This window comes from Lentinula edodes (genome assembly GCF_021015755.1).
Source record: "Lentinula edodes strain Le(Bin) 0899 ss11 chromosome Unknown C8R40scaffold_1, whole genome shotgun sequence".
Lineage (NCBI taxonomy): Eukaryota > Fungi > Basidiomycota > Agaricomycetes > Agaricales > Omphalotaceae > Lentinula > Lentinula edodes.
Window position 1 is genome coordinate 388990 of NW_025764307.1, and position 22882 is coordinate 411871.

Genomic DNA, 22882 nt, shown 5'->3' on the forward strand with positions numbered 1-22882 from the left:
TAAATCGGCGGTCGGCATCCGGCATAATGGCATCTCTTCCAGGAACTCAGACACTTCGTTTCCGTGGACCAAACGACAAGCCAAAGCCATCCGTAGCGAAGAAGAAACACGACGGTATTCTCCAGGATCAAATCCGCAGGTCAGGCAATCTCTATTCTCCCTCAATTTCTCCATTCAACGTTGTTGTTAAAGAACTGCCAAATTGCCATGGAGTCCCAGCTTTGCTTTTGCATTGCGCATGATCCTCCTTGTACGTGTTTCTGGAGCAATGTACTCCAACATCGATGACTGCGATGAAGGTGCGCCCAGTAGATATTTGATTGTAATTCTTTCTTATGCTTTGTGCACAGTATACAACTTCTGGGAACCTCTACACTTTCTTGACCGGGGATACGGCTTTCAAACATGGGAGACTTCTCCTCAGTATGCCATTCGCAGTTGGGCATATATTTTGCTGCATATTCTCCCTACAAGTATCGCTCGATTTTTAGCTCGAGACCAAAAGGTTCTTACTAACGCTGCTCTATTCAATATGAAACTCATCTTGCGATACAGCGCGTTGCATTCTTCGCAGTCCGCATCTTTCTGGCAGTCCTAAGCTCTATCACAGAAGTTACACTGTATCGGAAAGTGTATGAACGGGTTAATCATCGAGTCGGTCGTTACTTGTTCTTCATCTTGCTTTTCAATGCCGGCATGTGGAATGCTTCCGCCGCTTTCCTTCCCTCCTCTTTCGCCATGTACACCGGTACACTTGCCTTCGCTTGTTCTATCATTCCTTCCAGCTCCCGAGAATCGCAGCGTACATTATATGCGACGCTACTCTACGCCACGGGAGCCATTGTAGGATGGCCGTTTGCCCTTGCTCTTGCCATTCCTTTCGTTATCGAAGAGCTTTTTGTGTATAGCGGGGACAAGGTCCCGGCAGCCTCTCGTTTAACATGGATGGTGAAACGCTGGACGCGGCTTTTCGGCTGTGGTGCGATAGCTGCTGTCCTTCTCGTGAGACTCTCAGTGCTCAATCTTAATGACATTACTGATCAAGTTTTTTGACAGATACCTGTGGTTAGCATTGATAGTTTGGCCTACGGAAAATTTGCAGTTGTACCGTTCAACATCGTGAGATACAACATACTGTCTTCCGATCGGGGTCCGGACCTTTACGGAACCTCTCCATGGAATTTCTATCTCCTAAACCTTCTGCTTAACTTTAATGTGATTCTTCCCTTTGCATTGCTTGCACTTCCAGCACTGGCCGTCACGGCTGTGGTAGACAAGAACCGTTTGGGCCAGTTCAAGGGTTCCTCGGAAGAAAGCTCACCTTTCACCGTTTTAGCTCTGCGCTTGTCTCCTTTTTATCTGTGGCTCGGGATTCTGACGGCACAACCCCACAAGGAAGAGAGATTTATGTTCCCTGCATACACCATGCTCTGCTTTAACGCGGCCGTAACTGTATACCTGATTCGAGGTTGGATGGAAACGGCATTCGTCAGCGTCACTAAATCACCCTACCGGGTGAGTTGTCTCCTAATGGAGTATAATTTTAAGTAATAAAGCCCTTTTAGGCTTCGCGGACTTCGATTTTCAGCACGTTCACTCTTTCCGTGCTTACTACGACTACCGTCTTATCCGCGTCACGAATCGCAGCAAATTGGAAGTATTACCATGCTCCACTATCCGTCGTGAATCATTTTGAGGCTCAAGAGTTACCATATCTTCTTAATGTTACTGGGATGCTCCCCGTGCCGATTCCGTCGACTAGACGTCGAAACAAAAAAGACGAAGAGCCTAGGATCGACCTTACACCTATCAAAGAGTTCAATTTAACTTTATGCTACGGCAAGGAATGGTATCGTTTCCCTGGTCATTATCTCGTGCCAGATGGCATCAGGGTGGAATTTATCAAGAGTGAATTCGAGGGTCTTCTTCCAGGACATTTTCCAGAACATAGTACAAATAATAACATAGTGACCACGACGTGGTGGCCGCGTTCAGAGACAAGGATTGTGCCTCAAGATCAGAACGACCTGAACAACGAGGAGCCTTCCCACTATGTAGGATATATTGACTTTCCCACTGCTTTCTTTTCTGACACTTCAAAGATTCCTGCTTCTTCTTGCTCGTACCTTATCGATGTTGATTTCCCCTCGCATCCATCTAACTCCCTACAAGAGCCCCGTTATGCTGTTCAAAATGATGTCTGGGAACGTGTTGAATGTCAACCATTCCTCGATGCTCGTAATTCGCCTCTTCTTAGCCGGGTCTTGTGGCTCCCAGGTCAAAAGTGGCGGTCGATGAATGTGTGGGGTGACTATTGCCTTTTGAAGAACAGGCAAGTCGTGGCAGACAAGGTGGCGAAGGTTAAACAGCTCGAGCAGAGTAAAGGAGTCTGATGTTGTAGATACGAGTCAAATGCCACCTCCATAGACAAGGAAAACGAGCGTAAACGGTATGGGTATTTACATGTCATTAAAATATTGGCTGGATAGCAAATATGTACTGTATCTGCAGTGGCTGGGCGGCTAAACTAGAGCGCTTAATTTTTGTTCTGTCTTCTTCCCTCAACTTCAGAAGTACTATCCATCCACCTGCAACTTTCACCATCATGCTATTCAATGAGATGCCTACAGACCTAATTCTTCTCATATGTGAGCTGACAATGTCAAGCTATTTCAATATAGATTAATGTACAGTTACGACTACCTGCTGCAAAGTTTCCTATCTTGATTTGCCGGACCTTGCTTCGTTAGCCCAAGTTGCACCATTCCTCGCAGCGCTGGCCTCTGATCCTGTCCTGCACAAGAATCGTCTTCGTGTCGTTGTTCCTTCTCGAATCCGGCATTCGTTGTTTGGTCAAGGACCGCAGGGAATAGCTTTCAGACCTACTGTTGCCGAGTTAGTTCATCGTGGTGTGATGAGGGGTCTATCGATTGAACGGCATTGGAGAGAAGGAAACTACTTTCATTCGCATCGGGTACGTTACCACTCTTGAGCACAAGTTGCAGACTTTAACCAGTCTTCCCGCAGTCCATAGCTCAGTACGAGACAAGTTTGAAGTTAGCTCGTAACCAGACGAGTCGCATCATATCTATGCAGCTACGACAGCGCAAGCTGGATTCAAGTGATTTTCTCAAGACACTACATCAAGCTCATGTTCTTCCCGACGAAGAATCATCCTGTCTACGTGTATCCCGCAGCCTGCTGCCTGTGATGCGCAAGCTGAAGTGGTCGATCCAGAAGGATAATTTGTCCAAGAAGATCAGAGACGGAACTGTTTACAGTATCCCTGGTCGACTGAGCAACAGTAGCCTTGACTCTCTTGAGGCCTTCTGTGGTTGGCTGGAAAGCAGGGGAAGAGGAATCGTGCATGACAACGAGAGGGTACGGCTGGCGATATGTCCCGACGTTCAGAAGAAGGTTATGTTCTATGAAGGACTCCTGGTTGCTTCGCCGCTTTAAGATAAGATGAAATATGTACTACATCCTTGTACTGACCTTGTATTTCTATATACGTCCTTGATTAAATGGCATACATACCCATTTGTAATGACCCCTCATTTCCTTTCCCATACTACATTGACGTCCTGATGGCACATATACTGGTGGAGGTGTGCGTCGACTCCGTCGAATCCGCAATGAAGTGAAGATATCTGGGTTTTGTTTCTACTAGGAGTAATGTCTTAACTCTCCAGTGCTGTTCGCGGAGGAGCCAATCGGCTCGAACTCTGTGGAAATCTAGGACTAGGAGGCGGTACAACTCCAAGCTTAGGATTGTTGAAAGAAGTCCGGAAGGCAATAGAGTCTTTCAAAGTACCGCTCATGGTCCGCACTTGATTTACTAGTATCGATAATGTCCCGAAGCCTTCAGGTGTAGGTTATGATTAGGCCCAGAACAGGTGATTTCTTGTATTCAGAATCGGAAATGCAGGTTATGCTCGAAGATATCCGGATTTTCAAGGAGAATGGTGTAGTAGGATTCGTTTTCGGAGTCTTGACAGGAGAAGGACGAGTCGACGTTGCAAGGACTCAAAGGTGAAGCTTCCCTAATTCCTCATGGATCTTCGCAGTTCTGGTCATTCAATATTACTGCAGCCTCATAAACGCCAGCCTTCCCGGACAAGGTATATTATATTTAGATCACGGTCAGTTACGAGCTCAAGATTGACCATAAGTTAGTATGTTTTCACCGCGCCTTCGATATGACCAGGGATGCAAACGAAGGCTAGGAAACCTTTAATAATTTGATACCCATGTACTGACGAGAATGACAGCTATCAGCGACATTATGAGGATGCATGGAGTATCACGTATACTTACTAGGCAGGTGCAGTGCTCATGTCTGCTAATCCATCTGAAAGTTCGCTGTGTAGTGGGCAAGGTAAATCGGTGTCGGGATCACTAGAAGTTCTCGCCTCGCTTCTAGGGACGACTCAAAGTGGATCATCAGGTCCCATAATCATGCCTGGCTCAGGAATCAGCCCGGATACTATAGGACATGTATTAGACATCTTGTTACCGTTGGGCTTGTCAGAAATTCATCTCAGCGCAGGAAATTGGATGGAAGGAGGTATGTCTTTTCGTAGGGAAGGAATGGGAATGGGAGTAGGAGGGAAAGGCGAGTGGGGATCATGGAAGACAAATGAGAGAATCGTAGGAGAGGTTATAGCCTTGAGCAACAGTAGAGCCTTGGAGGTGTCTGGGCGCTCAAGACGCGTTTGTTGATCGAGTGACGTGACACTCACGTGATCAAGAGTCTCATTTGCTCGCAGCTCAACTCAGTGTAGTCGAAGTAGCCCAGTTGTCGCTGTAATCGCTGTTCTACCGTCGATATCCAACTTGCACTCTGTTGAATCCTAACAAAGGAATGGCGAAACGTGATCGTGCATTCGCAGCAATGGAAGAAGGATCTTCTAAACGTAGAAAGGCGGAGGAGGCCGGCTACGGGTCTGATGTAGACATGGAAGCTGCCGAACAATACGATGTGGCAGATGAAGAAGAGCGAGAAGATGAAACCCTGGAGAAGAAAGCAATGAAATTGTGGCAGACAGTGAAAGATGCAATGAAAGAGTGAGTTATCAATTCGGAGTTGAATCCCGCCTGATTGAATTTCCTCTTCTGCGGTCGCCTTTTCTGGTTCCTTTGCCTTTCAGCGGTCGCCCTCTTTCTCTTCAATTCCTCAAAAGGCCAAACCCCAGGGTTTATGCAGACTATTACACTCTCATTCGGAATCCAATTGCTTTAGAAGATATCAAGAAGAAGATTAAATCTGGCCAATATACAGACCTTGAATCAGTTCGAAAGGATCTCGAGCTCTGTTTCAACAATGCGAAAGACTACAACCTACCAGAGAGCATCATATACACGGATGCGAAGGATCTGCTGGTGAGTTTCACTCCTCTTCCTTTTCCTGGCAAAAAAACCTTCAATTTTGCTACGGTAGAAACTGGCGAACAAAACCTACCGCAAGCTCATGCCTTCTGAACACGGGGAGAATAGCAAACCACCTAGTATGAAGCGTTTGCTCAACTCAAGGATTCAGAAAGTCATGAAAAAGACGGACGACAAGTGAGTACCAGTTCTCCTTTAATGCGAAAGGCTGGGCAGACAGAATAAATAGCGGCCGCATTCTCTCGACAATGTTTCTGGAATTGCCTAACAAGAAGTTGTGGCCGGTGTATTACAAGCAGATACACGAACCGCGCTGCTTAGAGGCAATCCAGGTTGGTGGTAATACTTCTGCTCCTCCCTTTTGTACTCACGTTAGGACAGAAACAAGTCAAGCGAAAAGAATATAAGTCAGCTGCTGAATTTGCTGCTGACGTGGAACTGGTGTTCTCTAACGCTATGACATTCAACATGGAACATACTCAGATATGGGAAGACGCATTAACGCTACGAGTAAGCTAGCCTCGGTGTTATCCCAAATTACAATCACTGATCGTCGCTCAGGATTTCTTTCGCCAGCTCATGGCTGACCTTCCTCCGCCACATGCTTTACCTCAGTATACACATCCGCCGCCTCATAAAATCAAGATCAGGATGTCCGCTGCACAACCCTCTGCTCCTGAACCTCCCATAGTTGAGGAACCTGCCTCCTCATCCACTCCTCACCCGCCCTTAGCCTTACGAGTTCCAGCTCCTACCAAGCCAGCTATATCGAAGCCTCCAGAGATGGAAGCTCAATTTTCCAAACCACCCTTACCTGCTGCCCCAGTTACCGCTCCCTCCCCTTCTGTACCGATTGCTCCAACTCAAGTCCCTGCTGCACCAAATATTCACTTACCTGAACCTGAACCTGTTCCTGAAGGCAAACCGTCTATTCCACGTTCTGACGCCAACCAATTGCCTGTGGCACGCTTAACACCTAAGCCACCTACCGCGCAGCCAGTTGTTGCGCAACCCATACCTCAACCTTCTATTGCACAGTCTACACCTAAGCCCTCTATTGCACAACCCGCAGCCAAACCACCGATAGTGCCTCCAACGACCAAACCGCCAATCGCACAGCCAGCTCCTAAACCGTTTGCTGCCCATTTGACAGCTAAACCACATCCTGCGATCAAAGCAACCAAGTCGTCGTCCCGCACTCCTCAGTCTCGTACTCCCCAGCCGATTTTGCAGCTCCATCCTACTATGTCTGTTTATGGTAATACTACCGTCACAAAGGCTAAATATCCCTCATATATGCAGCCAACCCCCCCTCCAATACCACCTACCGCTGCTATTACGCCTTCATATATCGCCTCTATGGTTCCCAAGGTGTCTACTCCTGCACCAGTACTTGCGACACCCCCACCACCAAGTCCTGTCATCCCTTCAAGCCACCAGATTCGCCATATCATGATCAGGACCGAACCTAGAGGAAGACTTTTGAAGCTTGATCATCGGGATGGTGTTACGAGTTGGGCGATGCCACTTGAGCGCGACGAAAAGAGCTTGTCGGTAGGGGAAATAGTTTTCATGGCAGAACTAGGCGATAGCAGCGGCGAAGAAGACGAAGGTGACGATGATGCTGGGGAAATGGATGTTGATTCTGCACCTGAGCCTCTCAAGAAGCGTCGGGGACGCCCACCGAAAATCGTCAAGACGGCAGCAGTAATTTCAAAACCGAAAGTTCCTGTATCGCCTAAGAAGAAAAAACCAAAGAAGCGTGGCGAAATGCTGATAAAGCTCAACGGGACTATCGTAAAGGAGGATGAAGAACGAAGTGGCAATTGGGACGTGGAACTCTCAGTTGGGAGTAATGTTGTTGAAGTGGGCGAACAAGGAGGTTTGATCTGGAAGGTTTATGCTCAGAGAATTAGCTAGATTGACGGTTGACGGTCTGAGATAATTTCCACCGTACAAATCATAGTAATACTATCATTACATTTCTTTGTTCTGGGCGATCCGTACTATGTAGGAGAGGCAGAGCTATAATTTTCAGGTTGTCCTCGGTTTCATTTCGTTTACATAACATTTTTCTCTTTTGTCACTATGTCACCCAATGTGAAATGTTGGGTAAGTTTATTTTATCGCGTCCAAATTCAACATATATCTATGGAAATAGTCCTTCAATGCAGAAACCGGTAATCCGATTGGTCCAGGATGTACTCGGGAAAGTTGCCTGTTTATACATCCACAAGACAAGAGATGGGACAGTGCGAAATCATCAAACCAATCTAGCTACGTAAGTTTTCTGTGTTCTCCAAACACACAAAGTTTGGAAAATGACTGGTTATAGCGCTCCAAAATGCAAAGAATGGAGAAACAGATGGACAGGGAAAGGGACAGAGACAGAGACTATGCAGGCAGAGATAGAGATTATGCAGGCAGAGATAGAGATGATAGAGACAGAGAAAGAGACTGGAAAAGAGAAAGAGAAAGAGACCGAGACCGAGACCGAGACAAAGAACATAGGTATTCAAGGACTCGCGACAGAACCCCAGAGTATTCGAAATCTTCACGCAAAGATGGGGGATTCGACCGTGATGATCATTGGTCTTCGCGTAGACGTTCAGAGTCTCAACTGAGCGCAAGCTCCATCGGCCACGGATGGGGCTTCGAGGACAAAGCCGCATATACTAGTGGCAGCTCGGGATCTAGCAAGGTCAATGACCGTGGCTGGGGCACTGGAAGTGGAACGGGACAGGACTCGAACGAGAAGGCTGGAGGAGTCTCTCCATGGGGATCGGGAAATGCCGGTACATGGGGAACAGAGAATAACCAAACCGCTTGGGGAGCAGGAAAACCTAGTGGATGGGATTCTGTAGAAAAAGCAGCCGATACAGGAGCTTGGAAACCCCTAGAAGCCAGTGTTTCACTTTTTCAAAAACAAAAGGCAAAAGAAAGTACGAATGCTCCACCTCCCGCAACTTCTCCACCTCCCCCACTTCCCTCTCCTCCAACGTGGAATGATACATCGACGTCCAAATGGGAATCTGTGTCGCGGAAAGCACGTGTTCCGCCTTCACCATCATCCGCCTCTCCCTTTCCACTATCGATGTTTACAATGCCTGACATTGCTGCTGGCGAGCCGGTTCATACGAATTCGACACCCAAGGCACCCCGTGCATTCACACAGCGAATTGCGGGACCATCGTACCGCAAAGATAGTAATGGTCGAAGATCATCACCAAATTTTCGGAATGCTTCTCCTACTGCCACTGAACACACGAATATATCGGTTTCTTCTTCTCGGAAGGCTCTCAAAAGCAGACGTGTTCGCAAACTCCTGGGGCAAGTTACTTCGTGTCTCAATCTGTAAGTGACGCTGACCAATCATCGTAGGTTGTTCGATCACGCAGTCAAGAAAGAAGTCGAACGTAAAACGGTCGCGAAAAAATATGAACGATGGAAGAAAATTCAAGAATCTCCTCAGTATGGACGCGTTCGGCTGAATGGTCAGAAGAAACTTGACAATGTCCGAGGTCAACTGAAGAAACGACGTGATAAGCTTTCCGAAAGGGTAAAATATGAAATTAAAGCTATCGTCAACATGATTAAACCCTCTCCGTCATCTCCATCTCAATCAAGTAACGTCGATATCGACGAGCTGAAAAACAGGGTTCGCGCGAGGCTCGACGAGCTGAGCGCATATATCCTTGACCTAAAACACATTCTCGAGGAACAGAAGAAGGCAGAGGACGCGGCTAAGGAAGCGGCTAAGGCTAGAGAGGCTAAGGAACGGGAAGCAACCGCCGCCGCTTTGTCTGCTGCGGCTTCCTCTCGAGCTCAGGAGATCACTCTGGAGAACTTAAAGTCTCGTATTGCAGAACTGGAGGTTAGATCTTTCGAAATTTTGGATGTTCAGGAGGAGGACAGAGCTAGGTTCCTTAGTGCAGAATTCATTGAAGAAGCTTTGGAGGTAGAAGAGGAAGATTCTATTTACGATGAACTCGAAGACCTCGAAGATCGAATAGAGAAAACTGGGGAGCAAGTGTCAAATCAAGGCATGGAGATTAGCAAGCTTTCGAGCCCCGAACGTAAAGAAAAGGAGGATGTGTTACAGAAACAGCTGCACAGAAATGCTCGGTTAAAGAAAGAGGTTCGCTCTATTGTTTGGGATATTTAATTTCGTTCGTGCGCTAACATATTCGTACCGCAGTTGGAAGCTAAAGTGGCAGTTTTAGATCAAGGTGCAATCGAGAGACGGGAAAAGATTGACGACCTGTCAAACCAGATTCAGAACCTCCACAATCGACACAAGCCATCTCATTCCTACCATCAACACCTGCTACCCTTTGTCGAGCGACTGGTCATCCGAATAGTAGAACAGGAGCTGAAGCCTATCATCCTTGAACTCAGGGCGACCACGAAAGCTCAAGTCAGGGTTCGTCAGAATATCATTTCGGGGGCCATAGAAAAAGCGGTAGAGCCTATCGTACAGATGACCACCGACATCGTCCGACGTTCAAATTCCTTGGCTGGTGTTCGTGATATCATGAGTTCCGCTGGGGCTTCATAAAACCCTGTTCTCGTGAGCCTTTGTTCATTCGCATCTTGAATATCCTGAACAAGTTTATTTTTCTACTGTTCTGATTAAATATTTTCCTTATAAATAAGTACACTGTATACCGCCATATTCCCTAATTTCATGTAACAATATTGAATCACAACCTTAAATACGTTCCCGTAGATTAAACCTGCCTCAGCGGGATGTCGTCTTCGTCGCTCTCACTCTCTATCTGAGGGATGTACCTCTTGTAGTGGCCTGGCGTCTCACCGACTTGTTCTAAATACCGCCTCAACATATCCTCTCTATCGGTTGGTTTGAATTCATATCCCTCAGAGCCTCGACGGACACGACCACTGCCGTTATATTTTCCGTCATCAGACGATTCGGACTCTGATGACTGCTCTCCTTCGCTTCCCTGATAATCCGGATGATAGGGTGGCAGAGTTGAATATCCTGCGGCCTTGCGGCTTTTACGGCGGCGTGTTACAGAGTCTTCTCGAAGCTTCGTGTTATACGGTTGGAGATCTGGATTGACGCCCTCGTTCTCGAACGTCCATGGTGACTCCGATAATTTGAACTCTCCTTCAGGTTCTTCAAAATAGGGTTGAATAGGATCATCAGGCGGCCAAACTTGTTGTTCAGCCTGCTCCAATTCTAAGTGGCAAAAGATTGGGTGTTAGCGTTGGAGAAGGAAGGAAATGAAGGAAGGGTAAAAAAACACTTGGATATTTCAGATGAAGAGTTAACGTGAAGCAATATTCCAACTTGACGTACCAGAGGATGCAGGTCCTATACCAAATAACCCTCCGACTCTTCGTGCTCATAGGCTTCTCGGATGCTTGAGAGTTCAATCAACACACCTTCACTTCCGGAAAGTTCATATTTGAGCCCATTACCAGGCGGTTTAGTTGGCCAGCACCAAAGTAAAAGATTTGGTCCAAGGACGGATTCAATATTTCTTCGACGCCCCAGATGCTACACAAGCAGTGAGAAGCGGAAGGACGTAGTAACATCATTCCACCAACATAGGGAAATTTCACATCCTGGATCTTTCCTCGTCTAATCATGGTAGCAACTTTGTCCTTCTCCCAACCTTCAATAGTAGTTGTGTTGTTTGAGATACCGTTGAAGTGGTAGATACTGGTTGTAATGTCAACTTTTAGTCAGCAAGAAATGAACGAGCGGACGATGTACCTAAAGGCACCGACAGAGAGCAAAACTGGGATGCACGCAACAAAATTTAATAGTATGAAAACGAATTCTATCCCCGCAATTGAGTCCTATCGGAGAGCTCATCATTTAGCTTCAAAAGTAGGGACAGGAAAACATACCCAGTAGCTGATGTTCAGGTTGTGATACACTCTTCGGACCATCATTGCAAGATGATACGAGCAGGCCATATCGACGTAGAACAGAAATCGAACAAAATGACCGTAGTTGTAATGACCGACACAGTTGTTTATCCAGGGACAATGATGATCTTTCCGACTAGTCATGCAAATGCTTAATGGGAAGCCAGGCAAGCTATGACATACCCATACGTAGGACACAGCTGGAGGAAGTAAAATCGGCATCTACATTTAGAAAGTAGAACTGGATACTGCTTACTGGTTACACTGTCGACAATGATGCGTCCTGGGTGGCTTGTAGGACTTACACATTCTGCAGTATCTTGGTTTACCGGTCAACTTCTTAACTTCAAAACCATCCGAGTGTGTGTCAGGTTTCTGAGAGCGTATAACTTAGGCTGGCTATTGCTGCGGAATAGGTTGGAGGACCATACCCAATCCTCTGGTACCCTCCCTGGGTCGACATTGACACATAGGAAGTAGTTCCATAAGAGCATCCCTACGAGCAAACTAAGGATGGGCGTGTCAGCAACGTTTGAGGGACCGTGCACAAAATCAGCGACGAACTTGAAGGGAACGAGCAAAACGAGGAGCTCGACCGATACGACGCGTCCATACCAAGGCCATATGACAAATATTTGAGAAGAGTAAGCAATGAAGGAGATTAGCAGAACGACAAAATTGACGATCAGGCGGCCTAGAAGGGAAGACATTAGAACTCAAGAGAAAACTAATCGTGCTAGTAGTGGTAAATGGAAGTTATTGACTGTGGGAAAAAAACATCCCTTCTCTTCTTTCCAAGAGGGATGCAGGTTTACCGATCCCCTCTTGTTCGTTGTATTTCTTCATCTCACGTCCGCTTCGTCTCGGCAGACGCGGCAAAATCTAGCGTACAGCGACTCGCAGCCAGCTGGGACGATATTCATATTCGTATGTGGTTCCTACTTTCTCAAAACACGCATGCTCATATTTCACATATTTTAGCATCCCGCACGGAAGTCAAGCAAGGTAAACAAGCTTGTAGTTAGTCATGCCTAAGCTGACCAGGTCCTGTGGTCAGCTCAAAGAACCGGCTCTCTGAGCTCTCGCTTGGCTGCTAGAAGGCCCAATCCCGCATCATTTTCTGCTACCCCAAATGTTCCAACCCCTACAGTAATTCCTGTTGCGCCTAATCAAGCAGCGTCAGTCGTACGCAGGACCGGTCCCCCAAAACGCGTATTAAAACCCGCTCCTCCAATGCCCGCCCGAAAACCCGATGTCACCCTGCAATCAGCAGCGGACACATTGGATGACCTCTTTCAAGTCATTCCAGATGAGTCTTCTTCTCGCAATGACTCTTGGGAAAAGGGCTTGGAAACCATGAAACAAACCGTCCGGTCCCCTTCGAGACCGAGAAACGTGAATGGCAGAAGCTGGACGCCCGAAGGTGGCAACAAAGTTACAGGTCGTGTTAATACCACTCCCAGAGTCGCACGGAACGCTGGTACGGGTAATCAAAAGATCAGTAAATCCTCGAGAGAGGAGGAAGACGACAAAAGGAGCTTGAGCGCAGAATCGAATGTGGAGGATGACGAGGACGCAGAAATTTATTTGGACGATACCGTTATTGACGGAGTATCTCTCCTGGCCCCTCGACCTGGTCAGCCTGCTCAATTATGGTACGAAAGTATCATAAAGCAAAACCGAGAACCCGATGGCCCGCGTGTCATCTATCCCGACATCGATATTTCTGCGGACTTACACGACTTATTTGGTGTGGACAGTGCTCAACATCGGAGCATCATGGTATCCAATCTTGGTGCTTTGAATCGAGGACTTCTTCGTCCGGCGGTTAAGAAAGGCAAGGTGGACTACCAGGTTCGAAAAGTTATGCGTAGGTATGGTGGTGACTACTCGCATCTGCAGCCCAACTTGGTTCCGACAGAACTGAGGAAGAAAATGCGACCGTCGCAACTCGCACGACTGACCATGTCTCGACGAAACGAGGCAAGCGCCACGCAGAGGAAAACATTCGATGCCCTCATTTCATCGACCCTTAAAAATGTAGACACTGTAGAGCAACCCATTCGCGCATAAATAGTACCATCTTTGAATCATAATACATAATAGCTCACGACTCTTCAAAGCTTCGCTGCCCACAAAACTTAAGTCTCGAGAAAGATGTGCAACAATCTTGGAAACAGTAATAACCACAGGAACCGAAATTTTGTGGTATATGTAAAGTCTAGGAAACTTCCAAACTCCTTCCTAGTTTTCATTTCCTCTGAACTTCAGCTCGTTCTCCCGCGAGTTGAGTTCATCTACCACAATTTTTTGTTCATCGCCATTCGGGCCTCCCGATCTGCCTCTTCTCGATCTACTATCATTCCTTCGACGTCGTTATTTCTATCTTCTGAAAGCTCACCACCCTCATCTTTCTTTCTTATCATCATTTCTTCTTCTTCTCCACCTATGTTGCCTGGCTCTACCTCGTCTTCTTGTTGCTCTATTTCAAACGATTCATCACCACCGATGACAATGGCTTTCTTCATTCCTTCGCCATCCTCATACTCACTTCCCGAATCCTCGCTTTGAGACTCTTCGCTGTGTTCTCTATGCGAAGTTTCTAGAGCATTCACAAGACGTTCGTTTTCCGGTGTACACACGCGCTCTCCGTTTACGAACCGTGGATTCAGCTTGAAGGACGGGTTTATCTGCTGTGTATACCTGGGATCCTCTTCGAAGCCGATATGTAAAGAAAACCTGAGTTGAAAAGTATCGTCGTGTAACAACCACAGGGGTAGCTCAAAATCCATCTCCATATCAGTAACATCGGAAGGAACTTTGAATCCCCAGGCAATATTATGCCGCTGCCTTCGGATTCTCGAACTCCCTTTTTCGTAATTTTGAGCAGCGAGGACGAGACCACATTCCTTTTTAATGCGTGGTGGCGCGCGCGATAAAGATCTACGAGCGACAGGTGCAGAAATGGATTCCCCCCAGATAGCAGCATCTGGGTGGGGAGGCGGAGGCATCGAACCACTTTCTTTATCCGGAAAAACAGCGGAAGATTCGTCGACAGCGACCGTCGTGCGACGCTTTTTACGAACAGGTTGTGAAACAGGAAGTGGGGTTTCTGGTGTGGGCGTTGCGAGCTCATCAATGAGTGCTTCAGCGGATCCATCTAGTACGACGTCTGACGGCGACATCAGTTTATTCCTGGATAGCCGACCACGTCTTTTAGAGGCAAATCGTTTTTCGTTCGATTTGTGTGACAACGGTTCGAATTTGGATTGCGACGATTCCGCCAATTGGTCGATTTCATCAGTTATTAGTATCTGGTCAGAATCGGGTATAGATAGTGTAGCAATTTCGGGATGCATAGGAGAGGGGGCGGAAGGAGGAAGTGAAGAAATCTTTCGGGGGGTGCCAGTTGGTGGTGATAACGGTTCAAAGCGTTCGGCGGGTGGAGAGGGGACAAGAGTATCGTTCTTATGCTTCTTTTCTTTCTTCGTAGGACGAGAACGCTTGACCGGCGGCTCGACGGATTTACTGAAGTTTAGCTTCAGCTTAATAGGCTGCTTGGACAAAGAATCCTCTTCGAGTTCTTCTTTTTCTTCGACTTCTGATTCCCCATCGTCAGGTAAAGGATATCGTTTGGAAGTAGAAGCTGCAGTGGAAAGGTCTGCCTGCTCGTAGCCCTCTGCCGAAGCTGAAAGGTATTTGCGCCATTTTTGACTGGGAGGTAGCAATATTTTGTAGCGTTCTTCCAATGACTCAGCGACAGCCAGCATTTCTTTTTTACGTCGTTCACCTTCGGTAACGGAAGAGCCGTTCAATAGTTGACCACTCGCATCCAATTCTTGGCCGTCTGGGAAGAGTGCGAAGGAAGAGGCAGGTAGAGCGAGAAATGCAGAGTAATCCATGGCGCGAAGTTGCTCGACCCGTTCACGAAGCTTGTACTGCTCGTGTTGCAGCTTCTCCTTCTCTCGCAGCCGCTGACGTTTCTCGAACTTTTCGTACTTTCGATGTCTTTGCAAATACGCCTCATCGGAAGTGTCCACTGCTTGCTATAGTATGATTAGAGTTTATAATGGCGCTTACAAGAATCTACGCACCGTTTCGACTATACGAGGCCTGAACCGGCTTACGACGCCTTCACCTTCACCGATAGCCTCAAACACGGGTGTTTCAATCATTTTCTGTTCACGATACCCCTCTATCACGTCCGGTCGGTCGAAATATCGTTCGTAACCGCGAGCATTGATATTTATAGAGGAAGTGGACGCTTCGGAAGGGGCAAGATTGGAATCTGTTGTTAGGAAAAAGGGGGTGTCTTTAGGAATCAATGGGTCATTTTCCGCTGAAATATAACCGCGTCAGATGGAATGTTGGAGCAAGCACTGTCGTTGACTGAGCCGCACATTGTCTTTTGAATGTATCGAGTATCATGATATCTGTTTCACAGTTGCCTACACCAGGCCCACCGCGTCGAGAACGCGAAGGTAAGACTCGCTTTTGAAATTCTCTACTGGAAGTGATGGAAGGTATTGGTTCGTCCATGGATTCAGCAAGCAGAACGAAAATTTCGCTGGTCAATATGAGGATTCAAGGCGCGTCGTAAAAGTATAGGCAGTATTGAACGTAGAGGGTCAATAGCAAAGACAAGAGTCGTGAAACATTGATTCTCACACTATCCTGTAAGTACAAGTACTACTAGTTACGTTGAAGCAAAAATCCAACCATCTACCCTCAAGGCCTCTACAGCTGTTTCTAAATTACTAGCATTTACTAAGAGATAGTCTGTATTCCTGGGATTATGGTTTTTAGGGAAGGGCGGACGGCTGAAACGTCTTTCTCACCAGGTAGATACAACAAAAATTCCTATCCCTGCTTCCTTTAAAGGCGCAGCGAGCTGCGCCAATACCCCGACAAGTGCTTAGGGACAATATAAGTGGCACTTTGGAAAACTTTGACAGCCCGCTCACAAAATTCCATAGGTCCCTGCAGCTTGATACACCTCCACACAGCTTCATGTTCAAAGGCTGCAGGTATCCCATCATGCCATTGACCAACAATGGATGTCTCTTCTTGGGTACGAGTCAAACTCAAAAATCTGCTATCATTAATCAGATGGTCAACGATGGATTGTGGTACGGGCTCAATGGGCTCGAGCTTGGATACGAAAAACGTATCTGGAAGCACAAGGAGATGAAGACAAGGATGATCAATTGGAGGAGGCATGTATGGTGGGTGTCAAAAGAGGAAATAATTATACACACAGCCTCCCGAGAAATTTCCTCCAATAAAGGAAGGTTGAATATTGAGCAGTGAAGCTTGAGATAATGTAAGTGACACCAAAGAACTATGCCTTGTAAAGGAAAGAATCAAAGCAAGATTTGCATTAACTTGACCAAGCCGCCGGCGAACCTACGAGTTCTCTTGATGGAGAATGGGCAATGTACGGCTACGTTGAACTTGTATGCATGATGAGAGCCTTTTTGAACCAGTTGAGGGATTTTGCTTGTATACTTAGCCGCGGCCGTGAGCGGCGTACCGTTGACGCGGAGAAAATCGGATCAATCGCTGTGTGGAGTCACTAAACCATCTATGCACACGACCCATCCAATGCAATAATTTTTCCTCTTTCGACCGCCAATTACAGCTTATCATTGCGAGCAGTCAGCAACACTGCTCGTACTGTAAATTTTTGGCCATGGATTCTGACCATGACACAGAATGCCCCTGGACGACGTACAAGAAATCGTGGAAGAAACCCCTGAAAGGCTGCTTAAAGTCCCCCTCGACGTCGAGCTCACCAATGCACAGTCCAGGCTCTGACTCTCCCATTAATCACAGAGACGATACTTTTGCCTCCTTTGCCCAAGCTTGCGCAGATCTGCAAACTTTACGGCTCCAACCATCGGAGTTAAATCTTGCCATACCTGGTTCTACTTCATCCAATTCCTCGTCTGGCTCGTCTTCCCCAACTAGCAATAGCTATGAGAGCTCTGGTACATCATCACCGGTCACAGATGGTAGTTTGACTCCGAGGACTCGAGCACGAAAGAATGTCTCTTTCTGTTCCGAGGAAGACGGTTTAGAGGAAGTTTTTATCGCGGATGTGTGGGATAGAACTCCCACTGAGCCCGCAGGCCATTTAAGCTATCAGTGAGTGTAATCCCGACTAGTTCATGATGCTTCCCCTCATAAACGAACTTCACGTAGGGAATTGCTTGAACTAAAAGCAATTCAGAGAACCCTTCCCCGTGCCCAGCAATTACCCGATATGTTTACAGGAAGACCTGCTCATCACTACCTCCAACACGTCCCGATCAGTCTCCTTCCACTAACAGACCAGAGCAGTCCTTCTCTTAGTCCTCTTTCTACGCCACATTCAACACCTGTCTCAACTCCAGGAGGCAGTCCTATCGGACAAGGTAGCCCAAGCGGCAGTGCTGACCGCTCCCCACCGCGATCGCCTGTATGCGGCCCATCCCCGAAATCAGCATCGAGTGCTCATGGTGCTTGGCACTCTTACACCCCATCAACAATGTCCCCACTTACTGCCTCCGCTTTAGCAGCTGCATTCGCTTCTAAGAATGCGGAGAAGCGTGTTTATCCTGCAAATCCTATTCCATCGAATTTGGGTCCAAAATTCGTACCTCCGACAAATCCACCCGTTACAGTTGCGCGCAATAACACTCCTACTCCTTCTCCAACCCTCGACTCGCCTTCTACTCCAAAACCCTCCCTTACTCCCACCGCCACCTCATCACCCGTTCCATGCACCGCTCCTGCTATCCTTTCGCCGTCACCTTCCGATCCATTCTCGCTTTCTCACCTTTTACCATCTAAAACGCCTACTCCCATGCGAAGGAAACCAAATTTCGCTTTCCTTCCGCTTTTGGACACACCCCCGAGTTCCGGTGACATTACTCCCACCACTATGATCCCCGAGCTTGACTTAAAACCTAGTGAACAAAACAAATCAGTATCGTCATTGCTTGCATCACCAATCGTTTTCAATGAGAGCAGTCCTTGTGATGATGAGCCACCGTCAATAGAGGCTTATTCTTCATCTTCCTCATCATATACATCCGATTCTGAACGTGAGTCTGGCTTATTTTATACCGATGGTTCGCCGTTGTCAAGATCCACGTCAATAACTTCGGTCTCGACCTCAGGTTCAGTATCTGCGGAAGTGCCTGTCATTGGTTCAGCATATACTGAAACGAATGATTCAGGAAACCTGGGATTCTTCCTCATCCCACCTTCGAAACGCGCACAACTCTCGAAGCCAATGGCCTGTAATGGCAATAATGTGGCATTCTCCATAAAAGATCCAAGGCTCCAGGCCGTGACATCTCCTGTCCTCGCACCGCCGAGCCCTTTCATTCTAGATGGGGCGGGTCCGACTGGGGCACGATCTTTAGACACAGATCTTGCAGCTATGCAAGAACGTCTAGAACGCGTGGAGCTGGAACGATCTCTGGCAAAGGACGTGCTGGAAGATACAGAACCAATCACTCGAACTCCGTTGTCGTCGTCTCCTCTCTCGAAAACTCAAACCGATAGCAGCTCTGTCAGCGGTGCTGCGAGTCCAGATGCAGAATGTGGTCAAGAACACGCAGACAAGACAACAGATTGGGAGGAAGTAGAAAGATTCAGAAGGGAGAGGCTGGGTAATAAATGGACTCCTCCGTCTAGCCGGGGGCCTAGTCGCACCTCGAGTCGCGCTCCATCAAGAGAACGCAATGTGGTCGAGATCAACGGCGTAGAAATTGAACTGGATGACTAGATGCTAATCATACGCATACATACATTTTCTATAAACATTCCACCTCATTCCACATCCTCACATGTAATCTTCATATCTGTATTCTTAACTTAACGGAATCCTCTAATAATCTCATCATACATGTTTTTTTTCGTAATTTGTTCGAGTTTTATTGCCACGCTTAAGAAAGTAAAGCATTATCGTTCGCAAGAGGTACAACTTGAACTCAGCAGGTACTATATAATTCATGCGTTTTGGGTTGAAGTTGGAGATTCTGCTCCCTCCGCTTGAGTTGGAACACGCCATTGATCACTCGAGCTCCAATACGAAGATCCGTCAGTACTTGCGTATGCTCCCGAATACCCTGAAGCTTGAGGTGACTGCGGCTGTGTATTCGCCAATGGCATATTACCATATGAGCCTCCATTCATACCCATCCCACCACCCATCCCACTCATTCCTAAGTGATGGGCAAATAGAGGGTTAATATGCGGCTGAACAAACTGCTGCTGTGGACTATACGGCATCCCATAGTTGGGCATTCCTTGGGTCTGCGTCTGAAAAGGCCATTGATCTATCGGCGAAACGGGGGTTTGCTGGTAAAACTGGGACTGAGGCTCTAACGAACTCGGTATAACGCCGTTTCCTGAACTGAATGAGACATTTGGACCATGCTTAGACTGCCATTCGAATTCGTTGTGGGTGATAGATGAGCTGCGATTGGAATCATTAAAACCTCCTCGCCCTCGTCGGCTTGGGTTTCCCCGATTGTGATTATTACCTCTCCCCCGTCCGCGGCCGCGATGACCTTCGTCCCTGCCGTTGGTTTCTCGATTTGTAGACCGCCGTTGAGGTCTTAATGAGCTAGCGTCGTTGCCGTGAAAGGTAAATGGAGTACTGATAGAACTTGCAATACTTGTGCTGGCTGATGGAACCTCAAATTCGTCCGCGTAAGGATCGTCGTACGGTATGGGTGCTGGCCGAGATATAGGCGTATCGTAATTCAGATCGTATGGACCAATTTCGTCGTATGCGTTGTTATTCATGAAGTAATCCTCGTTAACCATGTCTGCATCACGCGCCCGAGATAGGGCAGGGGTAGCTTGTCTCGAAGGAGCAGTGGAAGAAGCGCGACTTGATGCTCGTCTATGGACAGAACAAATGAGATCAAAATTATGGGTAAGGGCGAGTCTTACTTTTTCTTGAGATTCCTCCTATGTTCGGCCTCAGCCTCGTCGTCGGAGAAATCCAATTCATGATCAGCGGGCTCTTCGTCGTTCATGTTACTCGCGTCACTACCCTTCATGGCTTGGATTTTCCGCATGAACACGAAGTTACTTCGCTGAGGAACGTGATAGACTTGACGTGATATGCAAACTTTCTCCGAGTCCAGGGGGTATGTTGTCGAGTTGAATTTGACCTGGTACATGGGTTGTGTTGTCGGACCAAAGGTTTCATATATCTGTGATGATTTCTTAGAGCAGTGGTCAAACTTCGGAGAACAAAAGCTTACATAGCCCAAAACTTTCCTGTCTTCGAAAACGAGAAGAGTATCAGCATCAAGGGCTCGATCAGACCCACCTCGAGCAAGCTCAGTTTGTAAACCTTCGATAATGACAACATTGCCAATGATGTTCATGATTTTTCCGACAAGCTCGAGGTATTCATCTGATCCTATCTCTTCAACGTCCGGAACTGTAATGGTTGCATCCGCGATTTCATTCTTGGTTGCATAATATGAGGCAGTGGTGGCAGACGGCCCAGGATCCTCTTCGTCCATCATAGCTTCCTCGTCGTCTTCAACTTTAGCGCCAGCCTCATTTTTTCGGAGCACCTCTTCTGAATCCGATGAATCTGAATCCGAGTCAGAGTTAGAGGAAGTGTCGTGATCGTCGGAGGATGAGGATTCTTGGGGAACTTGCGCAGTTCTGGAGTAGATTTGAAAATAGCACGGTTCATTCATGTCCTCAAAAGTACAGGCAAAGGTCGACATACATTTGAGAAGTTCCGTTGGAGCTGGAAGACTTCATTGAGTTGTAGAAACCAAAAGCACAATTACAAACATACCCAGAACCATCCAGGTCAGTTTTGCCAACTAATGCTGCTTCAATTTCGTCCTCACTGTCTGGTTCACTTCCCGAACTGTCGATGTCATCTTCTGGAAGAGTGGTTTCCTGTATACGCAAAGGAGGCGTTTCGGTTGTGCCAACCAGACTTTGAATAAGGAGCAAGTCTTGTGCGATCCCAAGTGGAAGTTTGAAAGCATCCATAATTGCCAGAAAAAAATCGTTTGAATAATTCGACAAGTAATATTCGGCCCGAGATACCGAGGTACATAGTCGCGGAAAAAATTCGACGCGTCTTTCTTGACACGACCTCGACAATGGACATGCTGAAATTCACTCGGCCAGCTCAATGTGGAAGACGCCTTGCATTTCGAAGACTCTACTCCTCCGCTCTGACTAAAAGTAGAGTTCAACTCGTCGCAGAACTTCGAAAAATTTCCAATGCCCCCATCATAAAAGCTCGCCAGGCGCTTGACGAAAGCAACGGTGATTTTGAAGCGGCTGTTCGATGGCTGGAGGAGGACATGCGTCAATCTGGCGCCGCTAGAGCAGAAAAAGTCAAAGACAGAGTTACATCCGAAGGCCTCATAAGTATTTCTGTCCTTGAAGGAGGTATGGGATCTCATATAGGCAGCGGCTCTGGGCGGGTCAAAGCGAGTATCATCGAACTCAATTGCGAATCCGATTTTGTCTCTCGGACAGACGAATTCACGCGTCTGGCGAGCGAGATATCGAATATTGTTGCCCAGTCGCAGACACAGCAACAACATACGACTTCGCCGTTCACATCTTTGCCTGTGGAAAATCTATTACAACTGTCACACGAATCTGGCACCGTTGGTTCTCTCATAACAGACCTTATTGCTCGTATTGGAGAAAACATTTCTCTCCGCCGAGCTATGCTTCTTACTTCCCCCAATGATTCGAATTCTACCTACCGTGTTGCTTCATATCTCCATCAGGGCCGCGTTGGCGCACTGGACCTTATAGCCTTGCGACCTTCACAGTCTTCACTATTCAATGACGACTCTTTCGTTGGGGACCTTGAAAAACTCGAGCGTGCACTAGCTAGACAGACCGCTGGTTTTATGACGCTTGGTATCAATGAAAAACGGAATCCAGAGGACGAGTTGGAGACCGTCTTGTATCAACAGCCATTCATGATGTTAGGAGGAGAAAATGCCTCAATGCCGGTCAGGAAGGTATTAGATCAGTGGCAAGAGAAATGGGGTCTTGAGGAATTCGGCGTATCTGACTTCGTAAGATGGGAAGTAGGGAGGGATTGATACGTGCCTGTACTTTACTACTTTTACCTATACTTTCAGAAACGTTCAATCACAGCCCGTTCACTAGAAATTTTATTGCCTTATGCAAACATAGTCGCTAAACGCGACCACGGTTTCTACCTTTCCATTCGGCGGGAGAATTTTCGGTTCATTCGTATTGTGGCTGCTCTGAGTACGTACACTGGGTGGATTCTAAGTTTTTCCGCCATTGGTACTGTTTTGAGAAATATCTTCATCTGTCGACGGTGAGCAATGCCATTTTCCAAATACTTACTTGAGGTCAGGAACCGCCATGCGGGTGACCGTGGATGCAAGGGACAATCTCGGCGTTAGAATTGGTCTGTCATTTGGAAAATCAATCTTTCCTCCCTACCACCACAAACCTTGACTCAATCTTGTACAATTCTGTTCCTGCTAGCCACTTGGGAAGACCTTCGTCAGCCTCCATCTCGCCCTGCCATGAAACGTCATGGAAGGATTGTCCG

At 47.2% G+C, this 22882-nt stretch overlaps 10 protein-coding genes across 10 annotated transcripts; 7 read left to right on the plus strand and 3 right to left on the minus strand.

Annotated features, from left to right (window-relative positions):
- Nucleotides 1-26: 26 nt before the first annotated feature.
- C8R40DRAFT_1032224 (glycosyltransferase family 22 protein) lies at nt 27-2393 on the plus strand (the record flags this gene model as incomplete). The annotated part of the gene is made up of 7 exons (XM_046223241.1): nt 27-139; nt 193-299; nt 351-505; nt 556-1002; nt 1057-1515; nt 1566-2054; nt 2103-2393. The coding sequence occupies 7 exons, from the start codon at nt 27-29 to the stop codon at nt 2391-2393; spliced, it is 2061 nt and encodes a 686-aa protein (XP_046092083.1).
- A 3-nt stretch (nt 2394-2396) lies between these two features.
- Nucleotides 2397-3790, plus strand: C8R40DRAFT_9863 (uncharacterized protein). Its single transcript, XM_046236702.1, has 3 exons — nt 2397-2648; nt 2715-2974; nt 3028-3790. Exons 1-3 carry the CDS (start codon nt 2495-2497, stop codon nt 3457-3459), a joined length of 846 nt encoding a protein of 281 aa, XP_046092084.1. The 5' UTR covers nt 2397-2494; the 3' UTR covers nt 3460-3790.
- A 622-nt stretch (nt 3791-4412) lies between these two features.
- C8R40DRAFT_9769 (Bromodomain-containing protein) lies at nt 4413-7520 on the plus strand. The gene is made up of 6 exons (XM_046236697.1): nt 4413-5067; nt 5151-5382; nt 5441-5565; nt 5618-5720; nt 5770-5898; nt 5950-7520. The coding sequence occupies exons 1-6, from the start codon at nt 4865-4867 to the stop codon at nt 7306-7308; spliced, it is 2151 nt and encodes a 716-aa protein (XP_046092085.1). The 5' UTR covers nt 4413-4864; the 3' UTR covers nt 7309-7520.
- Nucleotides 7521-7732: 212 nt separating this feature from the next.
- C8R40DRAFT_1164416 (uncharacterized protein) lies at nt 7733-9946 on the plus strand (the record flags this gene model as incomplete). The annotated part of the gene is made up of 3 exons (XM_046230494.1): nt 7733-8742; nt 8770-9526; nt 9587-9946. The coding sequence occupies 3 exons, from the start codon at nt 7733-7735 to the stop codon at nt 9944-9946; spliced, it is 2127 nt and encodes a 708-aa protein (XP_046092086.1).
- Nucleotides 9947-9949: 3 nt separating this feature from the next.
- C8R40DRAFT_9021 (DHHC palmitoyltransferase-domain-containing protein) lies at nt 9950-12220 on the minus strand. The gene is made up of 9 exons (XM_046236630.1): nt 11854-12220; nt 11721-11796; nt 11546-11664; nt 11473-11489; nt 11269-11417; nt 11132-11217; nt 10963-11077; nt 10798-10912; nt 9950-10591 (listed from the first exon to the last, which is right to left on the minus strand). Exons 1-9 carry the CDS (start codon nt 11997-11999, stop codon nt 10119-10121), a joined length of 1296 nt encoding a protein of 431 aa, XP_046092087.1. The 5' UTR covers nt 12000-12220; the 3' UTR covers nt 9950-10118.
- Nucleotides 12093-13362, plus strand: C8R40DRAFT_1164418 (uncharacterized protein; the record flags this gene model as incomplete). The annotated part of the gene is made up of 3 exons (XM_046230495.1): nt 12093-12216; nt 12271-12294; nt 12347-13362. 3 exons carry the CDS (start codon nt 12093-12095, stop codon nt 13360-13362), a joined length of 1164 nt encoding a protein of 387 aa, XP_046092088.1.
- A 224-nt stretch (nt 13363-13586) lies between these two features.
- On the minus strand, nt 13587-15828 carry C8R40DRAFT_1164419 (uncharacterized protein; the record flags this gene model as incomplete). The annotated part of the gene is made up of 3 exons (XM_046230496.1): nt 13587-15335; nt 15384-15628; nt 15690-15828. The coding sequence occupies 3 exons, from the start codon at nt 15826-15828 to the stop codon at nt 13587-13589; spliced, it is 2133 nt and encodes a 710-aa protein (XP_046092089.1).
- A 104-nt stretch (nt 15829-15932) lies between these two features.
- Nucleotides 15933-19187, plus strand: C8R40DRAFT_1261578 (uncharacterized protein). The gene is made up of 6 exons (XM_046233832.1): nt 15933-16360; nt 16399-16514; nt 16802-16853; nt 16931-17436; nt 17494-18377; nt 18453-19187. The coding sequence occupies exons 1-6, from the start codon at nt 16343-16345 to the stop codon at nt 19064-19066; spliced, it is 2190 nt and encodes a 729-aa protein (XP_046092090.1). The 5' UTR covers nt 15933-16342; the 3' UTR covers nt 19067-19187.
- A 10-nt stretch (nt 19188-19197) lies between these two features.
- C8R40DRAFT_1233047 (Gar1/Naf1 RNA binding region-domain-containing protein) lies at nt 19198-21315 on the minus strand (the record flags this gene model as incomplete). The annotated part of the gene is made up of 5 exons (XM_046233326.1): nt 19198-20191; nt 20242-20507; nt 20559-20973; nt 21041-21061; nt 21113-21315. The coding sequence occupies 5 exons, from the start codon at nt 21313-21315 to the stop codon at nt 19291-19293; spliced, it is 1806 nt and encodes a 601-aa protein (XP_046092091.1). The 3' UTR covers nt 19198-19290.
- A 113-nt stretch (nt 21316-21428) lies between these two features.
- On the plus strand, nt 21429-22397 carry C8R40DRAFT_1164422 (elongation factor TS-domain-containing protein; the record flags this gene model as incomplete). Its single annotated transcript, XM_046230497.1, has 1 exon — nt 21429-22397. The coding sequence occupies one exon, from the start codon at nt 21429-21431 to the stop codon at nt 22395-22397; it is 969 nt and encodes a 322-aa protein (XP_046092092.1).
- Nucleotides 22398-22882: the final 485 nt, after the last annotated feature.